The sequence below is a fragment of the Nyctibius grandis genome, chromosome 3, assembly GCF_013368605.1.
Source record: "Nyctibius grandis isolate bNycGra1 chromosome 3, bNycGra1.pri, whole genome shotgun sequence".
Lineage (NCBI taxonomy): Eukaryota > Metazoa > Chordata > Aves > Nyctibiiformes > Nyctibiidae > Nyctibius > Nyctibius grandis.
The window spans coordinates 65,826,198-65,850,396 of NC_090660.1; the positions used below are offsets into that span (position 1 = coordinate 65,826,198).

At 41.2% G+C, this 24,199-nt stretch overlaps 1 protein-coding gene across 1 annotated transcript in view; it reads left to right on the forward strand.

The window, feature by feature from the left end:
• LOC137661643 (chloride channel protein C-like) overlaps window positions 1–24,199 on the forward strand; it is a 94,459-nt gene that overhangs the window by 14,311 nt on the left and 55,949 nt on the right. The window contains 8 exon segments of the mRNA XM_068397261.1: window positions 1,859–1,951; window positions 5,166–5,409; window positions 8,982–9,115; window positions 9,117–9,171; window positions 14,006–14,103; window positions 19,931–20,031; window positions 20,529–20,700; window positions 22,287–22,458. Of these exon segments, the coding sequence (XP_068253362.1) occupies window positions 1,859–1,951; window positions 5,166–5,409; window positions 8,982–9,115; window positions 9,117–9,171; window positions 14,006–14,103; window positions 19,931–20,031; window positions 20,529–20,700; window positions 22,287–22,458 (1,069 nt within the window).

The window sequence follows — 24,199 nt, forward strand, 5'->3', positions numbered from 1 at the left end:
CAACTGCAGTCATTTTTGTTTCTGAAAGCAACCTGTCCCTCAGCTATGGCCTGCCGGCTGCTTTGCATCTTGTATAACTGCTTTTACTTATGCAAGGTCTGTATAAAAATAAAGCCAGTCTCAAGTGGCTGCGTGCGAAAGGGGCGATGTTTTTACAGCCCCCTGCACAAGTGCTGTGAATGGCTGTGCGAGGTGTGTGGTGGTGGCTGGGCAGGCCCTCAGCGTCTGTGTTTCTAGCTGACACACATGGCAGCCACCGGTGCTAGCCAAGGGCGGCTGCAGAAACCAGGTGCCGCTTTGCAAGCTCTGCAGCAGGCAGATTGCAAGTCAGGTTGGGGCTGCTTGTTGCTCACGCAGTAGTGTAATATTCTGTTTCTAGGTAGGGAAATGTAGACTTTATAGTCTTTTTGAAGGATGATGTTTTTATTCACCCTTGCTATATACAAACAAAGAGAATCCCCATCACGCTATTGTGGTCCTGGGCCTTATGAGAAGGGGAGAGGAGGGTTGCCCTGTCCTGCTCTGTAAGTCAGAGCAGTTCTTAAAATTTACGATGTTGCAACACAGCCAAACTTAGTAAGGACTGTGGGCCAGATTTTGGGCATTTCTCTTTTAGTAAGTGACATCATTTCCTTTATTCATCATCTAGAGGGGAATCCTGCTGCACTTTATTACCATTATTAAACCATATCTTGAGCAGAGATGGTAAAATTGGTCTCTGCTAATATGATATAGATCGTTTGTTGGTTTGCTGTTTTATTTCTGATTCTTTTGGTTTTGGAATGTATTCATCCTTGAGGTTTGTTCCCTACTCTTCGCCGCCCTGACCAAACCTCTCCTCCTCTCCACCACCCTTTCATATTTTCTGTTACTCCGTGGGTTTATATTTATTTATTTATTTGCACGGAGGTGCAGCACCCTCGGGGATGACTCAGATATTCAAAAATAGGAGTGCACAGTTAGTCAGAGGCAGCCACAAACCTTCCAGACAATGATTACCAAGGTTTAGCTCTCCCTTTAGGTTTCTTTTGTTTTCTTTGCTTTCAGACATTTGTCTCCAGGAGCTCAGAGACTGCAGCTGTGATTTTTTTTTCCTTTGTGCTGCGTTGGTAACAGTGATGCATGAGCCAAGGAGTTGAGTCATATTTCCATGAAGAAAGTCAGCATGGAATTAACGTGATGCCTTTTCAAAACATAGGAATTAAGAGGCAGTTTAATTTAATTTAGCTGGAACCCTCCACCGTTTTTATTAAACATAAACACACGTAAGTTGCTAAAAGCCTCTGAGAGATTCGTTAGGGCTCTTAAATTAAGTCTTGTAGAAAAGTCTTCCAAGATTATACAATGAATAGATTTTTCATTTCACTAAGGGTTTGGATTTTTTTTTTCCCATTTAAATGTAGTTTGAAGTGCTGCCTGGAAGCACATTGTAATAATTTAAATCATTTCACATCTTCTGTTAGAAGTAGGGTTGTTCTGGCTGCCATGCTCATTAACCTGGGAACAGATGATTGAAACGATGGGCTATAGTCTGATGTGTCACCACACTTGTGCAGACATTAACATGCAGTTCTCCAAAAGGCATTTCATGGTCTATCATCACAACACTCCTTGCAAAAGAGACATTTAAGTCTCTGAGTCAAGAATCTGAAAGTCTTTAGTAGCCTCCTGCTTTATGTCAACGGGACTTTGCATATTTAAAAGACGTGTTCAACATTTTCCATGTTTAAATCTGTTGAAACCAATCTAGCTTTGCTGCTGCATGCTGGCTAAGGCTCTGTCCTCCCCTGCCTTTAACTGTGGCTGATTTACGAATAATTTACAAAGAGCGCTCTCAATTATACAACATCACTTTTAGTGCTCTCCTGGGTTGTGGCCTGAGCCAGCTGCAGTCGGACACCCTTGGCATCCACCTCCCGATCTTCACCAGGTTTCGGAATTCAGCTGATAAGTAAGTGATGGGCAGAGCTGGAAGGGTCTGGGGAAGCCACCCCACCGCCCGCCCTTGACACCCTGGGGGTGTCTGGCAAGTCACCGGGCAAGCCCATTGCATCTGGAAAGGAAATGGAGGTGCTGCTCCAGCAATCTTTCAGCCTTCCTGCTGTTTGTTGCTTTGGAATGGGGAAAAAGCCACTGTCTCTAATTAAAAAAAAAGTAATTTAGTTAAACATCTTTAAACTTCTTTAATTAAAATTTAGTTTAATTAAAAGGAAGTTCACAAGTTGTTTTATTTAATGCTTGTGAAATAATACACTAATACTGATGACCTTTTCCCATTGCCTTCTGGGATGTACAAGGAGGGAAAAAAATGCAGGATTTTTAGACACAGGCATCCTCAACAGTGCTGGTCCAGGAAAAAAGAGATAATGGGAATTGCACAATGTGCACAGGGGGCCCTTGCTTTATTTTTCTAGTTTTGAAAAAGTAAATTGTTTGTGACACTTATTTAATCTGGCTCTTCTCTGCTCATGCGTGTCTGAGAGATAACTCCTCTGGTAAGCTCTCTCTTGTGAACAGTTCTACTGAAATTAATGAGATTAGTCTCCAGAAAAAGAAAATAAAAACTAGTTTATGTCTTCTGGATGGTATTTATTGTCATGTTGACATACAAAAACTTATACAATACTGTTTTTTTTCTAAAGCAAGGAAAAAAAGAAAGACTCCCATGTGTTAATTTCCTAAATACAAAGAATTCAAATGAACAGCCACTGTGAACTATCTGTAGCTTAAAAGAAAATAAAAAAGCACCAAAGGGAAGATATAGGATCTCCTTTGCCTTTAGCCTTTTAAGATCAGTCATTTAAATAAATCTGAGACGTGCTGGTTAAGCAAAATATTATTTGTGGAAGAAATCGGTGACTGTGGTAAGAGAAACAGCTAGAACTTTGTTTTTTCTCTGCAGGATCCAGTTATAGTATAATCAGAAAGAAGCATTAGTTTGCAGTGAGGAACTGTCCTGGGAGAGACAGGCTGTGTGGAAGTCCCCTGCACAGAGAGGGTTGTTGGTGAGCAGCAGAGACAAATTTCAGTCTAAGTGAGACCTCGCTGCTTTTACAGGGACCAGGATGAAAGACTCCCACTCCCCTGGTATCTTTTGGAGTTTTTAAGTAGGCTTAAGAGAGGTGCCCTCTCCAAGTACAGTCACAGGCAGAGCAGTTGTAATTCAGCAAGCATTAAGATGTTGAAGGACCTTAAGGCTTCCCTCCATCGGGCAGCTGTAGCAGATCTGTAGGAGGGGTCCAGTTTCATTGTTGATACCACTGATGGGACATGTAGCATGTACAACTGATTGCAGCAAGAAGTTGGAGACGTCCAAGCAAAGCTCACCCAGCTTTTACTGTGGTGTGCAGTATCTTTTGAGTCCCCTGCTGCTGCAAACAATGCCACTGTGCAGATACAACATGTAAGTAAAAATCATGTACAAGAATGTCTAACTCAGCATTTGTGCGTTGGGAAATACCAGACGTAAAGTTGCCTGTGTAGCTTTACTGGTGGACTCCTCCAGAGTCGGTGGAGGGGAGGGGCTTTGTAAGGGCTTTAACAACTCTGTCTACATCTACCTGAAAGGAGGTTGTAGAGATCAGAGTGTTAGTCTTTTCTCCCAGGTAACAAGTGATAGGACGAGAGGAAACGGCCTCAAGTTGCACCAGGGGAGGTTTAGATTGGATATTAGGAAAAATTTCTTCACTGAAAGGGTTGTCAAGCAGTGGAACAGGCTGCCCAGGGAAGTGATGGAGTCACCATCCCTGGAGGTATTATAAAACGAGTAGATGTGGTGCTTAGGGACATGGTTTAGTGATGGACTTGGTAGTGCTAGGCTAACGGTTGGATTTGATGATCTTAAGGGTCCTTTCCAACCGAAACTATTCTACGATTGTATTCTATGACACATGAACTCTCTAACCTGTTCCCTTATTTTCTGTCCATTATCATCTTTGCCATGCATCTTAGCACTGACAAAATTTGTAGAAGTCAAAAGGGCTCCGTAATGTTTGGAGATGTCTCTCATCTGTTTTTGTGGGGTTTTTTTGGGGTTTTTTTTGGTGTGTTGTTTTTTTTTTTTCCCCTGAGAACTTGGCATTTCTTAATATTAAAAATACTCAAGTGTTTTGTTACTTGTTAACTTCAGCTAGTACTGAATGCTCAGCATTTCTGCAAATTATCTTTGAGGTCTCAGGTAGCACATCCAGAGGATGCAAGTTTTATAAGCTGGCGAGCACTAGTGATTAGTGCATTATATGTATCAGCATCACCCTAGTATCCCCTGCAAAGGCTGGACTTGAATCCAATTTTCCAAGGCAGAATTCAATCATAAATTTATTTCCTTTCTATATCCTTCCCTCTGTTATGCACACTGCAGCCTCCCTTAAAAAATGTAACATTGGTCTGATGCAGGATGTTATTTTCATATAATGAAATGGGCCCTTTGGGAAGAAAGTGATGTTGTGTGTGAGAAAATAAATAATGATAAAAAATGTATTAAAGGCTGTCCATTAAGGCCTTTCTTTACAACACTGTAAGTCTTTTTTGTTATCTATATTTTTTCTTTCTTTTTTTAATTTTCTTTTTTTTTTCTGTTTTCTTTTCTGTACTGGCTCACAGTGCAGATCTCTGCCATTTGAGCTCCTACTGCAGCTTACAGCAACAGAAGTTTGTTGCTCTTTGGGGTGTACGTGTGCTCCACACCTTTACATGGAGGGAGACAAGGCATATATGTTCCCAGTGGATTTCTTGGACATTTACAGATGGAGGAGATGTGTTGAGCCTACAGGCTCCGGGGCTGTACTTTCATTCTCTGGTGAATCCCAAACTTTCTTACCTGTTTTCCTGCAGTATTTCACCCCTCTGACTGCACTGCTTCCAGGGTGTGATGTGGTACGTCTGCCTGGCGCTAGGCTGGTTGGTGCTGGTTCAGCAGCTCGCTGGCATGTCGTGGTGGTCCCCGTGTGGTGTTATAGGGTTGAGGGTTTTGTCAAGGCCAGAGGTCAAGACGGACAGGTCTGAATGCACACCCTAGAGATGAAAGGTGCTATAATAACCCCAAAATAAACCATCAGGTCTATAAATTGAGCCCCATAAACCCAGCTTTGACAGGAAATGATGTTTCTGGATGTTTTTTTTTTTCCCTCCTGTTATCCGAATTTTGATTCTTCTACCTGTTGCAGGCGCAGTTTCATTACAGCTGGTGCGGGAGCAGGGATCGCTTCGGTATTTTGTGCCCCCATCGGTGGGCTCTTATTCACGCTAGAGGAAGTGTCTTCATTCTGGGACATCAGGCTGGCCTGGCAAACCTTCTTCTGCTGCCTGATGGCTACCTTCACCATGGATTTACTGTCCTCATCTCTATATGGGTTTGTTTACAGAGGTCATTTTGGATTTTTTGAAGCAGAGAAAAGAATTATATTTCGGGTATGTACTGTGTGGATGTGGGAGGAAATAGATGTGGGGGTTTAGGCTTGTCTCTTCAGCATGGTTGCTGGAGGAGTAGCAGGGAAGAGGGACTGAGGAGGGGAAAGGATGGTATGTGTGCAATTATCGGATCAGTGGATATGGAAGCCTTCACACTTTACATCTGGTAATCACTTAGATACAACACAGGGTTGTTTTGTTCTAAATTAAAGTGAACAAATAGACAAAGTATCTACTGCTTGCTTATTAGCTAATCATATAAGTTATTAAGATAACTTTCTGTATTGGTGCTGGGTAGGAAAGGGGTGCTTTGAAGTAAAGGAAAAAGCAGAGAAAGCTCTTCAATAGGGTGTCCTCTCCTGTGTCTGGCTTGAGCTCTCTGTTGTTGCTGCAGGCATTGCTGTGCTGTGTCCCTGTTCCTTGGTGTTTACAGATTAAACATTTGAAAACATATAATCACTGTTTGTTCCTGTTGCACAACAGAGATGACCTTCAGCCTTGGCTACTTTTGCTTTATTCCTTCCAGCACGACACAACCTTGATCTTTGAATTTGACCTTGTGTCTACCTGAAAATAGTTGCTTTTATTATCATGTCTTTTGCTCATTTTTATTGCAAGATGATTCAATAGCCATATGCATGTATCATGATCTTCACTTCTTCCTACCTAAATATTCTTCTTTATATTTGATGTGAAGATCATTTAGAAAGCTAGAAATAAAACCCTGGTCTTCTGAATCCCAGTCCACTTTTTGCTACTAAGTAAATGTTTCCTAAGGTAATTCCCTGATCACTTTAATTGATGTCTGAATTTCTTCTGGAATGTATCTCTCTAGCAATGCAGAAACCAGAGATGATGGTATTTTCCACATGTAGGCGTACCTTGGTTGGGAAAAGGGGCAACATTTTTTCGTGTGCATACTACTTGATATAATGATTTTCCATACGCTATGCAAAAGTATTTGGGGTATATTTGCTTTACCACAAGTTTAGCTGGGGCAAGTGGAGAAGACATTGGTTTTCAACCCAAATCTTTTTTTTTGGACCAACTCATAGTGCATTCCCTCAAACAGTTGCAGTGACACAACCAAGAAGATAAAAATTCATGGCAGAAAGATGAGACTAGATGGACAGGGAAGAGGTCAGGCTTTCTGAAGCTAGCTTTATTGCTGAAGCCAAAGTATTGTGTAAAGGACAGCTGCAGGCACAGAGGAGAGTGGATTCACTTCAGTTGCTATTTTACGATAAACATTGCTCTTTCAACACTCCTTTCAGGATGTTTTCTGAAAAGAGCAGTGGATTCTATCTCCTTCTATCTTCTCTTAGTGTCACTAGAGGGAAAAGCGGCTAAAATTATTATCAACATGACTTCTGCCAGGGTTCAATAGTTTTTGGCTCTCAATGTGGTACAGATAATGAGAAATATTTTCATTTCAATGAACACAAGGCTCAGGGGAAATTTTGCTTCTTTTGTATTTTGTGGCATTAACCAACACAGTTTACAGTGGATAAACCCTGAGTTGAAAGCTTGTGGGTTATGTTTCTCAAGAAAACTATTTGTTTTCTTTAGTTTCATTCTACCCAGCATAATGTTACAAGGGGAATTTATTGTATTCCAGAGCTTGAGATTTTCAGGAAGCTTCACTTTATTTTTACATAGACCATTGGATTATTTGTAAAGGTGAAACTTGTTCTGTAGGTAACAGATTTTTCTGATGACTGGCTAAAGCCCGTGGCTGATACTACAACAAAACCAAACAATACACTGTGCCACCTTTCATGTCCAGCAAGTGAAAGGGAGGTGGTGGAGTCACCATCTCTGGATGTGTTTAAAAAAAAGACTGGACGTGGCACTTAGTGCCATGGTCTAGTTGACATGGTGGTGTCAGGGCAATGGTTGGACTCGATGATCCCAGAGGTCTCTTCCAACCTGATTGATTCTGTGATTCCCAGCACTTGGGGCACTTGCTTGACTTTACCTTTATTGCCACACACATGCAGTGTAATGAGCATATATTACTTTAAAACAATCCATCTCAGTATATCTTTCCCTTAGGAAAAATGGAGGGAGGGTGAGAAAACCACGTATGTCCATTTTTAGTTTTAATGCAGGATTGGAACTGAGTAGAATATAATGCAGGGTATTTGGATCCTGCAGTAAATAAACCAGTATTTTTCTACTTCAAATTAAGCTACTTCTCTCTGAATTTCAACATCTTCAACGTTACATCTCTTTAAATCTTTTGGAAAAGGATGGATTTTATTGCAGCTATTGGTAAAAATAACATTATTAAAGTTTTGCTTAGTACATAGAGTACCTACATATGTGATGGTTGTAGTCCTGATTATAAGGCACGATACCCCTTAAGTCTCTCCATACTCCCTGCGAATGTACTGCCGGCTGTTGGGCTTCTTGTGCCTAGGAATGGCTGCTGGGATTCTCCCTCTTCCAGACCCAGTTTCTCAGTCTGCAGCACCCTGTGGACCACATCTTCAAGCCTGGCTGGATTTTGACCCTGGCATTCATCCTCTCAGGAAATACCACCAGTGTTTAGTACAGCCACCGGGTGGATTTGCTGAAGTCTAGGCTAGTTGTAGCAAGAACAAGAATAAGATTAAGGAATAAGACGAAGAGAAGGAGGAAGAAAAAAGAGTTTGAACAGTAAGAGGGCCTGTGCACTTGCTCAAGCAGTTTAAGGAAGGCTGACAGTTTCTCCTATCCACTACCCCCAAGATTATGCCAGTTTAGTTTTTTTTTGCAGGCAGCCCTCGACATGTGCCCTTACTGCTCCTTGCCAGGTAGCTTTTGAGCATTTTATGATGTCTTACTTTGTCCAGATCCTAATCTGGACAAAAAGCTGTGTAACTCTAAGCCTGGGCTAAGGAAATAATATCCTCAAAGCTTTTAATAGATTGCCACTAATCTGTTGACCCCTTTTTGTTGTCTGGAAGATAAAATTAAAACATGGTATTGCTCTCATCCTTGCTGCCTGTTGAGGAATCAAGCAGAAAATTCAATTACTATTCCAGCTGCCAGATTATATTCTGCATTTGTGATTTGTTGTTCTGTGAGTTGTTCCAGATCAGCATCAATTTTCACAGTTTTACTTAAATTAAATTTACTACTTATAAATGATCTCAATGCACATGGTTATAGGTTGACATGTAATTAATGAACTTTCCCAAATTATGATGTAGATACAGACACAGTGAGCAAACCTCTGGTTCAGCAGAGTCTTTTGAAGTGTTCATTAAGGCCAATATGTCATGTTATTTGGATGTAACCTGAGGTGCTGAGTGCTTGCGGTAACTGCAGTACATCATAGAGGCTTCTGCTGTGTGACACCACCAGTGACTACCTGCTGGTTCCACTCCTGTGAGGTGTACAAGAGGAGTACACCATCACTCATGAGAGCAGCTTTAAATTAATTAGCTGAGCTCCCTAAACCACAAGGAAAGATTTATTTCCTGTGTGGAAATTAGTTTGTGGTATCAAGTTTTCTAAGAGAGGATGCAATATTTCATGCCATTGGCAGGATGCTCAGAACATTTTTTCTCCTTTCTTTGACTCAGGTTAAGAACTTGCTGGACATAAATGTCTTGGCCTTCATTCCAACCATCCTCCTTGGAATGCTTGGAGGTCTTCTGGGAGCTCTCTTTGTTTCCCTAAATATAAAGATTAATAAATTACGTATGCAGTTCTTCAATTCCAAAATCATCCCTTAGAAAAACAAGCAAGCTGTTGGAAACTCTGCTCATCCTTGTAAGTAAATAATATGGTTGTTTTAATTTTATAAAGTTTACAGTGGCTAATGAGGGCAGGTCATAAATTGGCTGGATGGAAAAGTGAATCTGACCTGCTGGTACTTGATCTAATGTACAACAGAGTACAGCAAACATATGGATTTCCAAAGCACATATAGGTATTTAATGTTGGTGGCTATATAAGAATGGAAAAGACATGTTTTGTTTTGTTTTGGTTTTTGTTTGTTTTTTAATTCTTGAAGTATTTTACCTGTAGAGTTGCTCTCCCACTTCTGCTCTACTGCAATGATACTACACCAACATAGTGACATATACCTGTTATGTTGGGGTGCTTTTGCATTTATTTGCAATCTATGGAGGGCTGTCACAAGAAGGTTTCATCAATTTTTCTTCATTTTTCCTTGCTAGTGATTGATCCTCTCATTACCCCACACATCTTGCCCCCATGCCCTACAGCAGAACCAGGTGGACATCATCCTTCACACCTCTGCACCTGGACACTTTTTCAGATGTTGCATTGCAAAGAACAATTAGGAGACTATTACCATAACCATATGGGTTTTTGCCTCAAGGCAACAAAGGAGATCTCTGCCTGTTGTAAGAAGAATAGATGCATGAAGAATAAATGTTGTAGAGTGTTTAAAAGTTATGGATAGGTACAGAAAACTTTCTGGACCTAACTATGTATCTGCAGTCAGTTATCCCTAGTTGCTGATGGAGGTCAGCCTGGAGCCTCAGATGTTCTAATAAGGCATGATAGGCTTTGGAGTTTCCATTTGGCATTGTATGGCTTTGGGGAGGGTCATGCCATTGGAACGAAAGCTATAGACAAAAAGTTCCCGTGTTTTGAATATTTTCATAATTTTCAATTTTATCCTTTGGTTATAACTTAAGTATGTTGTTAAATGTGGAGGAAGGAAACCTTCAGAGCTTTTCTACTGCCCTTTCAGAAAATTGTGCAAATTTGGGTTTCTCTGCAAGTTTCTCTAGTGAATATCTGCTTGTCATAATTTTCCCTCTTTTTCTCCATTTTGAGGAAGACTTCTTGAGGAGTTTTCAGACCTTTTTAAGTGTTGAGATGACCTTTCTTAAGGGACATTGGTGCACACTGAAGCCCTTTTCTTCTGCCCTCTCTTAGGTGGACTTGGTACTTGCCATTCTGTTGTATGTACGCTGTATACATTTTTTATATACTTTCTCTTCCCTCCCTCCTGGAGAGAAGGTTGCTCAATTGTAGACTAATGGGTCGGCTGTATAGATGCTCTCCTCCTGTCAACCCAGACAGGCCTTCAGCAGCCTCTACTCTGAGCCATAAAAAGGACATAAGCTTCAGGGAAAAGCAATCAACTTGGCTTGCATCAGCGACCTGGATGATACTGGGAGGAAAACAATTAGTATTTTAAATACGAAAAGGGAAACTTTTGGAGCTAAAAGTGTGAATAGCCATAGGTTGAGGCACATGGTCAAGTCTCTGCAAGCTCTCCACTGACTGGTACAGAGATGTGCGCGTTTCCCATAGGTTGCACTATTTTTCCTCTCCATAGGGTCAGAAAGTGCCTTTCATTTAGTCCTTGAAAGCTGTCCATGCTATAGCAGTCCAGCTCCTCCTCCTCAGCCTAGTCCTGCTCGTTGCTGGGAGCAGCATCCTGCTTGTTGGCTTCTCTGTTGGCACATCAGCGGTGAAGTGTGACCTCCGGGAGGAGGAGGAGCAGGAGGGATCCCCGTGAACGGGCTGTGCTGGAGCAGGTCCATGCCATCGATGACAACTGGATTTTAGCTCCTCTTAGCGGCAGGATGTCAGCTTTTCAGTTTGCAGCCGTGTTTGTTCAGCATCTCGCTGAGGAGAGTCACCTTGGGGAAGCTCACTTGAAGCTTTTTGCTTCCACATTTGAAGGAGTGGGTAAGGTAGGGAGGGAAAACGGGTTATCTCCGCTCTAGGGAGAGTCTTTTCACTGCCCAGCCTTCTTTTGATGTGCCACAAATTTGCTCCCGGGCTTTGCAAAGGATCTGGGATATTGTGCTGTTTGTTGGGCACTGCAATGAGACATCCTAACAAAAATCCAGTTTTCAAACCAGCAGGATGAGGAGTAGAGTCCCACGTGTGACTTCCATTAGTCCTGTGTAAATTCCACGGTTTCCAAAGGACCTGTTTGTGAGAGATCAGGTTTGTAACAATTATTATTTTAACAATTTGGAGCTGGAACTCTGTGTTTGACAGCCGCTTCCCCTACTATTGGGAAAGGCTTGGCTTTCTCACAGTACATGACAAAAACCTTGCATAAACTACTTAATCACATAAAAACCATGCAGTTCCTTATTACTGTTTGGGAAAAAAACAAAACATGTCACAACATAAGCCAGCAAGACCCGATATGTTAGAACATACTATAGGACTGAAGATCAGCTAGCAAAGATTTAGTGTCAGACATAAAGAAAATGCCTTCTAAGAGTTATTTTACGTTGTTTAGGAGTGGTGCCTTACTGACTCCAAAAGTTCATGGAGTGGTTAGCACCTTGCCAGATCATACCTGAAACTGGGAGGACAGCATGTGTTTTGTACGGCTGTAGTGCTTACAAGAGCTTTTCTGTTTATATATTTTTGTCTTCCTCGTTTAATTTTTCTTTTAAATACTGTTTTTTTACATTAACTTTGTAGCATGAACTCTTATTCAGACTGTTTTTCCTTTTTATTAGCTCTAGAAGATCTAGCTCAGGTCATAGTCCTTATTTATAATAACTCGGCAAGGAAAGAAACTGTTTGATCTGAGAGAGCACCATACAATTTTTTTTTTTTTTTTTTTTTTTATAAACTCACATAATCAGGCAACTGAAAGAAACTATGTCACAGTGACTTTAACCAAAAATAATCTTGTATAAACCAGTCTGCATTTAAACTTGGAAAGAACCCATCACAGTATCTTCCACACCCACAACATAACCCAGAGTACCATTCCTTTGACTGGAATTGAATATCTAATCTTCAGCCCATAGATTAGGCGAAGCCGTCTTCCTAAGTGCCCTTCTGCCCCTTGGCCTGCGTTTGCTTCTCCTCAATTCATCACCTTTCTCTCTGTGAGGGAATCACAATGTAGATAATGTTTTGCCAAGAATCTGGCGGAGCTATCTTTCTTTCTCTAATTTTTTTATCATGTTGACTAATGCTTCTGTTCCAAAAGCTCAGAGTTTCCATGGGCAGGGTGAACAATCTAAGGATATATGCATGTATACTTATATATTAAACTGTCACAGCTTTAAAAGGTTACTTGAAAGGATTATTTTTTTTTTCTACCTAGCTATGAAGGTAGGCTACTGCTTTGAATATGTAGCCACTGGCTCCAGGCTAGCTGTCCTTCTAGCTCCCTTTGGACTTTGGGGCTTTGGCAATAACTTGACCTGAGTTTGAACTGTCCCAGAGTTAAGTTTTCAGAAACAAAACCTGACCTAAGCTCTGTGAAGACCGAACTACTCCCAGTTTCGTCTGTCTCTTGTAGATGCGCTCTGCCCATAAACTTATAAACTTTGAGATACAGGGAAACAAAGGCTTGAGATATGATTGACTAATCGTCACAACTGCACACAGCTGAATCTCAGCTTGAGGGTTTCTATAAATGTGCTACCCGATGGTTTCTATAAATGAAAAGGTTTCTATAAATGAAACCTGAGTGTTTCTATAAATAAACCTGAGCTCTTTTATAGCAATCTACAGAGTGCATGAAATCTTGTGCTTGGAAAATATATTATCATTATGGCTGTGTGTTCCCAAAATTTCTCTACAGATGTCTACTGAAATCTTTCCTCAATTTTTTTTTTTGGGGGTGTATCTTCATTTATTTAGAAATGTAAATTGGTCTCAACTCAGATAAAAAACTTACCATTAGTTTTGCATGAAATATAACTATGTTATATTGAACTACGTTGTGCTGAAAAATATGCATAACTGAAATACAGTCATCCCATGTAAAAACTTCCTTTGCTTTTGGCAAATGCAAAGCAGCCAGTGAAAACAGCACTTGCTGTGCTCTATTTCAAGCATTTTTGGTTTCATTCATGTTTACTTCAAAATGGGTATATGAAAAACTAGTAGAAGGACCTGATAACGTCTCTTCCTCTATTTGGATCGCAATGTCTGTGTCTCTACTGTATAGTATGTACTCTGCTTTAGGCATTGTAGCTGTCTAGTATTGCTAGGATGTCTAGGAACTTCTTTCTGTTGATTACCTGAATATTAGTCCTTTTATAATATCCTCCTTAAAAGGGAAGGGAAGCAATAAGTTTACAAGTTAGAAATAAGTCTTCAGCTGTTCATACTGACCAGGGGCCTCAAATTTGCATAAATCAGGAAGTAACTTAAATTGAAGCAGTGGATTGTTTCTGACACACAGCATAATTTTAAGTACCAACCAAAAAAATAGGTCCTTAATGAAAGACACATAGATCCCGAGTCCTTGCTGCACACAAGTTGCAGTCTCAGGCTGGTAGCCTGCAAGGAGCTCGGGCTGAACGTGGCACGTGGTGGGGAGGCTGGGCACATGTAGAGCATCCCATGTGCTGTAAATCCTTCTCTCTGAAGGTAGGGGTGGCTCTCTGGTGGCTGCAGAGTTGGAGGTCAATTACCTAGTTGCAACAGTTGAGCCCCTGAATTTAGATGGGATGAATCTGGGCCTCACTGGCTGCTTGGGAGCAAATGCTGATCTTTTGGGATATGTGAGCAAGACAAAAGGACAATTTCCTTGTGGTAACTGCTGGCACTAGTGAATTTAGACACTTTTCTTTCTGTTTTTGTCTGTTTCTACATCTCACGATAGTCTATTTATTTATTTTAATGCCTGCAGGTATGTACGACGACTATTACAGTATACTTACCGTATTTATTTCCTTGCACTCCAGTCATGAGCGTGAGAAACTACCAGCTGAGAAACAACTCAGAAATGTAAGTGGGGAGAGTCACCAAGAGCATATCTATGTAAATACAATCATTAACCATTTCTCCCAGTTAGTTGTTACAAGGATTTGGGATGGAAAAATACAAAGGTGCATCAGAGCTCAATGTTTAAAATGAGTTCATGTAGAGACAAGAATCACACTTAATCTTTTAATCACTGAAATTTAATCACACTTAAACTTTTCCAGTGAGAGGCATTTGCCATCATGTCAAATTAAAGAAAAAAAGGAGAAAGAAAGAATCAAAAGGGAGTTCAAAAATGAAAAGAGCCTGAAATGTGGCTGTTATGTATCACACAAGCACTTTTTCAATTTAGAATTCTAATTTTGATTTAAAAGCTGTATAGACCTTATATATAGGTATGTAAGCCTATAGGAATCAGGCTGTGCTTTAACTGGAAAGCTGGAACTGGAAACTGATGATAAACCTGCGTTATTCTCAGCTTCAGTCAGCTGCTGTTGACGGAGGGACATGATTTGATCAGTCATCTAGATAAGAACACCACTAGGTAACACATCAGAGGTGCATGCCACTACAGCACACACTGTAATCTGAGGACTAAAAATGACAAATATTGTGTTAATAAACAGGCAGGGCATATGTAGCTGAATGGCTATAGATTTTATGGGTGATACAGTTGAAGAGATCCTTGAATCTGATACAGGTTTTGCAGTCCAAGTATCTTTCTTGAGAAATACCTATAAGGAATCCAGAGGAAGGAGAAAAAAAATTGCTCAGATTGAGGTTAAATAACAGCTTGATTTCACAGACATTGCAAGTGGTCACTACCAGCTTGTAGTTTTACAAATCCGTAAGTTTGTAAAATTTATGAATTCCTCCTTCCAAGTGGATCTTGGAATCCACTTGGAATCCGCTGCTGGATCTTATACTCACTAACAAGGAGGGTCTGGTTGAAGAGGTGAAGGTTGAGGGCAGCCTTGGTTGTAGTGACCATGAGATGGTAGAGTTCAGGATCTCATGTGGCAGGAACAGAATAGCTAGCAGAATCACAACCCTGAACTTCAGGAGGGCCAACTTTGGCCTTTTCAAGCAATTGCTAGGGGAAATCCCATGGGACAGGGTACTAGAAGGTAAGGGGGCCCAAGATAGTTGGTTAGCATTCAAGGACTGCTTCTTCCAAGCTCAAGATCAGAGCATCCCAGCAGGTAGGAAGTCAAGGAAGGGTACCAGGAGACCTGCATGGTTAAACAGGGAACTGCTGGGCAAACTCAAGTGGAAGAAGAGGGTGTACAGATCGTGGAAGGAGGGGCTGGCCACTTGGGAGGAATATAAGTCTGTTGTCAGAGGATGTAGGGAAGCAACTAGGAAAGCTAAGGCCTCCTTGGAATTAAACCTTGCAAGAGAGGTCAAGGACAACAGAAAGGGCTTCTTCAAATACATTGCAGGTAAAGCCAACACTAGAGGCAATGTAGGCCCACTGATGAATGAGGTGGGGGTCCTGGAGACAGAGGATAAAAAGAAGGCGGAGTTACTGAATGCCTTCTTTGCCTCTGTCTATACTGTTGGAGGCTGTCCTGAGGAGCCCCGGACCCCTGAGGCCCCAGAAGAAGTCAGGATAGAGGAGGAATCTGTCTTGGTTGATGAGGGCTGGGTCAGGGACCAATTAAGCAACCTGGACGTCCATAAATCCATGGGCCCTGATGAGATGCACCCGCGGGTGCTGAGGGAGCTGGCGGAAGTCATTGCTAGGCCACTCTCCATTATCTTTGCTAAGTCGTGGGCAACAGGAGAGGTGCCTGAGGACTGGAGGAAAGCGAATGTCACTCCAGTCTTCAAAAAGGGCAAGAAGGAGGACCCGGGTAACTATAGACCAGTCAGCCTCACCTCCATCCCCGGAAAGGTGATGGAACAACTTGTTCTTGGTGCTGTCTCTAGGCACATCAAGGATAGGGGGATCATTAGGGGCACTCAGCATGGCTTCACCAAGGGGAAGTCATGCTCAACCAACTTGATAGCCTTTTATGAGGATGTTACCCGGTGGATAGATGATGGTAAAGCTGTGGATGTGGTCTATCTCGATTTCAGTAAAGCGTTTGACACGGTCTCCCACAGCATCCTCGCAGCTAAACTGGGGAAGTGTGGTCTGGATGATCGGGTAGTGAGGTGGATTGTGAACTGGCTGAAGGAAAGAAGCCAGAGAGTGGTGGTCAATGGGACAGAGTCCAGTTGGAGGTCTGTGTCTAGCAGAGTCCCGCAAGGGTCGGTTCTGGGACCAGTTCTATTCAATATATTCATTAATGACTTGGATGAGGGATTAGAGTGCGCTGTCAGCAAGTTCGCTGATGACACAAAACTGGGAGGAGTGGCTAACGTGCCGGAAGGCTGCGCAGCCATTCAGAGGTACCTGGACAGGCTGGAGAGTTGGGCGGGGAGTAATTTAATGAAATATAACAAGGGCAAGTGTAGAGTCCTGCATCTGGGCAAGAACAACCCCATGTACCAGTACAAGTTGGGGGCAGAGCTGTTGGAGACCAGCGTAGGGGAAAGGGACCTGGGGGTCCTAGTGGACAGCAGGATGACCATGAGCCAGCAGTGTGCCCTTGTGGCCAAGAAGGCCAATGGCATCCTGGGGTGTATTAGAAGGGCTGTGGTCAGCAGGTCAAGAGAGGTTCTCCTCCCCCTCTACTCTGCCCTGGTGAGGCCGCATCTGGAGTATTGTGTCCAGTTCTGGGCCCCTCAGTTCAAGAAGGACAGGGAACTGCTAGAGAGAGTCCAGCGCAGAGCCACGAAGATGATTAAGGGAGTGGAACATCTCCCTTATGAGGAGAGGCTGAGGGAGCTGGGTCTCTTTAGCTTAGAGAAGAGGAGACTGAGGGGTGACCTCATTAATGTTTATAAATATGTAAAGGGCAAGTGTCAAGAGGATGGAGCCAGGCTCTTCTCAGTGACATCCCTTGACAGGACAAGGGGCAATGGGTGCAAGCTGGAACACAGGAGGTTCCACTTAAATTTGAGGAAAAACTTCTTTACGGTGAGGGTGACCGAACACTGGAACAGGCTGCCCAGAGAGGTTGTGGAGTCTCCTTCTCTGGAGACATTCAAAACCCGCCTGGACGCATTCCTGTGTGATATGGTCTAGGCAATCCTGCCCCGGCAGGGGGATTGGACTAGATGATCTTTCGAGGTCCCTTCCAATCCCTAACATTCTGTGATTCTGTGAAGTGGGCAGCGTCATATATATTGCATAACAAGAACTGTAAATACTGAATAACTTGCTATTTGTGACTGGACTCTGAACAGCTTATTTAAGTATATAGAAAGCAGACACACTTTCCCATTCTTGCCACCAATTCTGGACTGTCATTTGACTTGCAATACCTGGTTCAGTATTGTTTGCTATAATATGTATTTACATATTCTTTATAAAAGCAAACTTTGTCACTTACTTAGTACCAGGGCTTGGTGACTATGGCTATTTGGATTGCTACAGGAAAAGCCTTTTTCTTCACCCCGACATCCTTTTTTATTTTAAGGGCTAAATGCTTGCAAAATGTTATTTGTCAAAACAAGACTATTTTTGCTCTAAAGGAAAAACATCTGAAACCACGATAATTTCATGGCTTTCTTTGTCTCTGAATCAAAAATAGTCAGGCTGATCCAACCTAGAGGCTAAACGTTTCATGCCAATATTTCTTTTGGTGTGGCTACAAGTTAAAGAGTACATCCTGTTGAAAATGGATAGATCTGAAGGGAATTAAGCACCAAATTGCCATGGACTTTGCATATGCTGAAGGCAGCGATGATCTCTCTAGTCAGCTTGTAATGAGGTACAAGACTAAATGTGGAAAAGAAGCTTGTTCACCGTTCTTCCATTCTTAGAAATTTAAAAAGGGAATTATGATTGCAGTCATGAGATTTTGATTAGGAACATTTAGATTTGGCTCATCTCAGTGTAATCTGAGATTCTTAGTGCTCCAGAGGCAGGTAAATATCATTAACTTTTGAAAATCCAACAGGTTAGTAACAGGCACCCTTGCCACTTTAAGATATCCAAAAAGAACCATGTAACAAAAAAATTGTAAGATGCTTAGTTTTGTCTTTTGTACTGATCCAACTCGGTGAAGTGTATGCTTTTTCTTTTAAACCATGACCGTACAAGAGCTGCAGCTCCAGATGGGGCTGTACGTGCCTATGCCAGTATGACGGTGCTTCCTTCTAGCATAGCTTATCCTCAAATTTATACTGGAACAGTGCTTTCAGTAGTGTTTTGTAGCACTTCCAGCAGGCCTTGATAATCCTAGGAGAAGGAGGAATAGGAGGTCACAGGGTGGCAGGAGAAGGAGGTAAAGAAGCGATGGGCTTTTTCCATTAGCAGGTCTCTGTGCAGCAGATGTACTCCTGCAGCATGTAGTGTGGCAGTGCAGCCCTCCCGTTTGCACCAGGGAGAAATCTGTCACTACTAAATATACTAATTTCAAATGGAAAGAATTAGTGGTACAAAACCCTTGTACTACAAGTCCTACATCTCCATACTCTGAGCTTTGTTCTTCTTACTCAACCATGTATTTTAATTGTAAAAAAACCTTTCTTCTGTTGTTTCTCTCTGTTATTTTGGCATTGCTGCAAGCTTCAAATTGTCTCTCGGATATGCTGCTTTTTGTGTGTGCAGTCCTTTAGTGGTAGTAAAGACATTTGTATAGAACTTGAGGTTTTGCTGTAAGAGGGTTACACAATCATATGATTTTTATTTTTTTTGACCATTTTTTATGTTTTTTTTTTTTATTGACCATTTTTTTTTTTATTGACCATTATGAATTTGCAATATATTCTTGTTTGAGTGGTTGGATTAACGTAAAAAGCAAATACAAGATTGGGAAATATCTTGTATTCCTTTGGTTGCCAATCTGGGATCTGGAAGAAATTTTCTCGCACTAGATGTTGGCTGCATCTTAAGTTTTCTGTGTAGTTCTGAGCAGGGATCAGGTGGGTCAAATACAACAGATCTACTGCTCTTTGTTCCAGAAACAGAGTTCCTATTGTTACTGTTTAGGTTGTAGCAATGTCCAAAATATGCTGGATGCTTTCCAAACTGGAAGAAGGAAGTCGCACCTGCTTGGAGGGTGCAATTGCTCCAGATGACAGAGATTGAGAAAGTGTCCAGGAATAGTAGTGCTGTACAGAAAGGCTGGTCATGGTCAGCATGATAACCGGCAGTCCAAGTTGCAAGATGTTGAAATAACTGGTGCCAGTATTTACCGAAGGAGAGTTTTAAGAACGTGTGGGACAAACATCTTTTAGGTGTGGTTTGGGTATAGTCTGCGCTGCTGTGGAAGAGGAAACCTCTAAGTCCTTCCTGCTCTCTATGGCGCTCTCCTGGGCAAAACTTTCTAACTGCAAATGCATTGTAAGCTTGAGATGCTGTGCTTACCTACAAAGTATTTGTCAGGAATGATAAATTTTTGGTCTGCTGATCCTGTTTTACAGGGTTACAATGATATATGTAGACAAGGAGATCAAGGCCAGGATGGGCATTTTAATCAGATTTTTTTCCTTGTTTTCTAGTTTTAAGCAGTGTAATGTGATTCCTGGTTTTGGAAATCTTGGGTTTCAGCAGCAGGAGGTTTATGCAGTGGAATATGAACATTAACAAGCCAGATTTATTAGTTTAGTCGAATAATTAATAAATGGCTCTAGTAAACTAGATTTATTAGTTAATAAAACAACTTAAATGGGAGATGTAAGGGAAAGTAGGATTTTTGTGTAAACTTTATATCTAATAGACACATTCTGTACAGGCACTAAGGTAAATTATATTCAGCCGTTTAATAATTTTTTTTTGTTTTTAATATTTAAGCATAAATCAGTTTAAGAGGGAAATTTCAGAATATAGCTGTTCATCAAGCACATGGATTGGTCCAGATGGAGTCAGATATTCTAATCAAACCTTCAATCAAGGTAAGGGGAGCTAAGTGATTGATACCTGGGAACAAATTGAATTTATGTAACTTGATGTGATATCCAAGTGTATTTACACATAACATAGGTTTTCTTCAAAGTAAAGTAGTACTCCCTTTTGAGGGATATATCAGAACTAAATTCCATATTTGAGCCAAATATGCTGGGAAGTTCCTGAGTTATTACCTTTGAAGAGAATGGGGAAAGAGCCCTGCTGAAGTAGTACGGTTGCCTTTCTTGGGCTTCAATGGCTGCAGTTTCTCCTTGTTTAGATCAAGATAAACATCACACAGACCAGACTGGAAAGAACAAATGTTCCTTGTTTTCCTGAAAGTGCCCCAGATACTGAAGCTGTCATGAAAACTGCAATGAATTCATCTGTGTACTTTGCTGATTTTTTTATCAGGTTTAGGCAAATGAGAACTACTACAAACTGTTTTTGTAAAGGATCCTTTTCATGTTTTGTATCTCTCCATATCTCTTCCTCTGTGTTGCAGCCACGGCGCTTCTAGTTGAAAACGGGAAGCAAGGGGTCACATATCTTTTTCAACGTGGGACTCATGAAGAATTTGGATACACATCCCTCTGCACTGCTTTGGCATTTTATTTCATCCTGAGCTGCTGGACGGCAGGTTCTGCTGTTGCCAGTGGCCTGGTTATTCCTATTCTGTAAGCTTCACCCGTCTTGGTTTGAGCTTCCTATACAAAAGGCCTGTGTTGAGTAGCAACAATCTGAATTGTAAGCTGAAAGCTTGGCAATAGCAAAGCTATAATTGCTTGGAGGAGGTTATATAGGTGGAACGGGATGGTTTGCTTGGAAAGAGATGCTAAAATTGTGGAAAAGAATGAAGAAAAATCATCTGAGAATAGCTGTGGAAGGACCGTAGCCAAAACTGTGTACTTTCCAAGTATAGATCATTTGAATCCTTTGGGAACCCAGAGAGAATCTCGGCTGCTGGCTTCATCGCTGTAACTGTAGAAATATGGGTTCAGATCCAGGCTTTTCATCTGTTTCTTATGCACATAATAGCCTGAATCTTAATCTTGGACATCAACACCCTAGACTTTTAAGAAAACTGCAGTTAGGTCTTTTGTTGTACTTTTTAGAAAGCTGTGGTAGACTAGAGCAAAGTTCTTATGGTAATGTTGAGAGGTTTAATGTTTAGCAAGCAAGGAGTCGTGGCTGGAGGGTAGGTATCCAGCATAATACAATTCAAATACCGAAAAAATTCTAAAAAGAAATAGTTGTGTGTACAACCTTCTGCCTTTGCCCCACCCCTATTTGCCTCCTACCCTCCCCAAGCTGTTGTCTAAATCAATTTTTAATATGCAGTGTTTGCTGAAACATGGCATACTTGGCTGAATAGATATTGATAGTCAAGCCTCTCAGCCAGCTCCTGTGTTTCTGACCTGATAACCTAATTTTTATAACCATTCTAGAACTACTAGAATGGCATTGATCAATAAAATGAATCAATTGTATGAATAAATGGGGAAAAGTTGCATAATGGTGCAAGATGATGCTCCCCAAATCAGACAATATATATCATATATATGGCTATTGCATAAATAATAATAATTCACCATTTCTGGAAGGTGAATGTCTGTACAAATCCAGTTCATTGACTGACACTTGGATCTGTGTATTTTATTCCTTGCATATGGAATGAAATGCTGTGTCTCATGCCAGCAATTATATGCCCAACTGTGCTAAATTTTGGTTTTGCTCTTTCGTGTAGCATATGGTTGGTTTGAGGACTCCTGGGTTCTCTTCACAGCTTCATTCCTGGTTAGCTTTGGACAGGTCATTAATACCTGTTACTCCATTTTGCCCATTTGTTATATGGTTGTAATATTTTACTTGCCAGGTTTATGGGGCACAGGTAGACTTAATTCTAAGAAATTATATAAGACTGGAGCTCTAGAAGTGCTATCTGAAATATCCCAGTGTGTATGTCTGTGACCTGTACTTTTGACTGTATTCCTGTAAGGTTCATTCTCATTTGGCTTTGAAGAACATTAAAAAAGACATGCTGATAGTCCTTTTTCTTCAAAGTATGGTAAATCTGGCTGTTTTGTGCTAGTGATTGGTACTAAGTAAATACTTATGCTAAGGAAGGATGCTATAGCTTTTCTTGTGAAAGGAGTTGCTACAGAAGTTGACAAAATTAATCTGGGATCAGCAGAATATTAGAAGCCTTTAGAGAAAACACTATCTTTGGCAAGAGGAGTGCTCTTTTTCTTCTTGCATACAGGTACACGGGAGCTTTGTATGGCAGGATAATCGGTTTGATCCTTGTTTCCATTTTTGGCGTTCAAACTAATGAATACGGAGCATGGATTGATCCAGGTCTCTTTGCTGCCATTGGAGCTGCCTCCTTTTTCAGTGGTGTGTCAAGACTAACCATCTCCCTCACTGTGATAATGGTAAGTACGTTAAGTTTTCAGGTATTTCTGTGGCCAAGGGTGAGTTGAGCTTTTGCTGCTGCAGCTAAATGAACCACAGGTGGTGCCCCACATACATTGGACCACAGAGAAATAAATTATTGGCCTGACTATTTCTAGCTTGCCTGAAGAGTTTTTTTTCTGGTACCTTTTGTTTGTGAAGTGTAAGTTTGGAGTTAATACTTTGACTGAGAACTCTGACTATCTGTTTTCCTATTTTTATTTTTTTGTTGTTGCAGAAATGCTAATGGCATCAGTGGTTTACAAACAAGAAAACAGAATATACCATCTTTTGTTTCTTCTGGATTACAAAACAATAGTAGATCACACTGCTTGGCTTCTATGGGGGCTGAGGGCCTTGTGCAATGTACCTTTTTATGTTTGGGCTCAATATGGCCTTCTGAATGGAGTAAATGAAGGATTTGCAGAAGTATAGGCAAGTGAAGCAATGGGAACCCTCCCAGGTCTCTGGTAAAAGTATGCCTTATAGATTTCAAATTTTTGAGATTTCCTTGGAATACATTTCATGTTTCTGTTTCCTACCATCCTGCTTTTATAACAGAACATTTTGAGTCTGTGCTACAATACTTTCCAGGCAAACCTCTGGAAGCTAAAGGATTTTCAAATAATAATCTTATAATTAGAGAGGATGTTCTTTGCTCTCCCTGGTTGCAACACCTGGGAACGGTGAGTTGTAAGGCGCAGATGAAATTCAGCTTAGTCAACAGAGAAGTGATGTTGAGGTCACAAGAGGGAAGCTTTCACCCTTCCACAGCAGGACATTCAAGTCCTATGAGTGTTACTGTGTGGAAATTTCACCCTTGACTAAACCCAGTCTTGGCTGCCTGTCTGGCTTTGCCCAAAAGGACCTCATTAAAATCTTTGCAGATGTCAGAATTCACCCAGGGTGGCGAAGCCAGGATTTTCTCTCCTAGTATGCTGTTGCGCAGTGTTTGATAAAGTAGCTGTTTATCGGCACTTGCTCGGAATCGGGTTCGTTTTAGTGATAGGTTGTGTAAATTTTGTAGGAAGCATTTTTTTTCATCTTTTAGCTTGAAAGGTGTTGTATGTGCTTGTGAAATAATAATTAGATTGATTATGGAAACATTCCTCCTTCAATGTCCTCTTGGTACTTTAGCACTTACTTATCCATTAAGTACAAATGCACTCTGGTATTTTTGCTTCTCTTATTGCTTTTATGCATCTTTTGGAAATTACTGTATGATTTGTTGGCCAGCTACTAAGTCTGTAAGACTTGAAGGGGGGAAAATTGGTGCCTGAACACTAGGTGTAAGTTTTTTGGGAGTCCCAATTACCACTAAATGTAATGTATTTTCCAAAATAGGCCTGAATTTTCTTGCAATGGCTCAATAAATTTTAATTTAAGTATAATTTGTAAACCATTACTTTCAGGTCTTTCTGCAGATATAAGTCCTTAGTGGCAAAAGCAGTTGATTGACATCTTCCTTAGGTTTGTGCTCATGAGGCTGTGCTTCATTGCAGGGAAGTGAGAGGTGATTATGTGCCAGAACACTTGCTAGTCTTGGATGACAGAACTGCGTTTCATTTCATTCGGCTCCAATAGAGAGAAAAAGCCTACATTTTATTTGCTTCAATTTCTCCCTGCCTGCCCCATTCCCTGCACTTGTTCTTTTTTTCCCAAGTGCCTCCCTGAGCACGCCTGTACTGCACATGCAAAACAATAGCTGGAAACTGTTAAGAG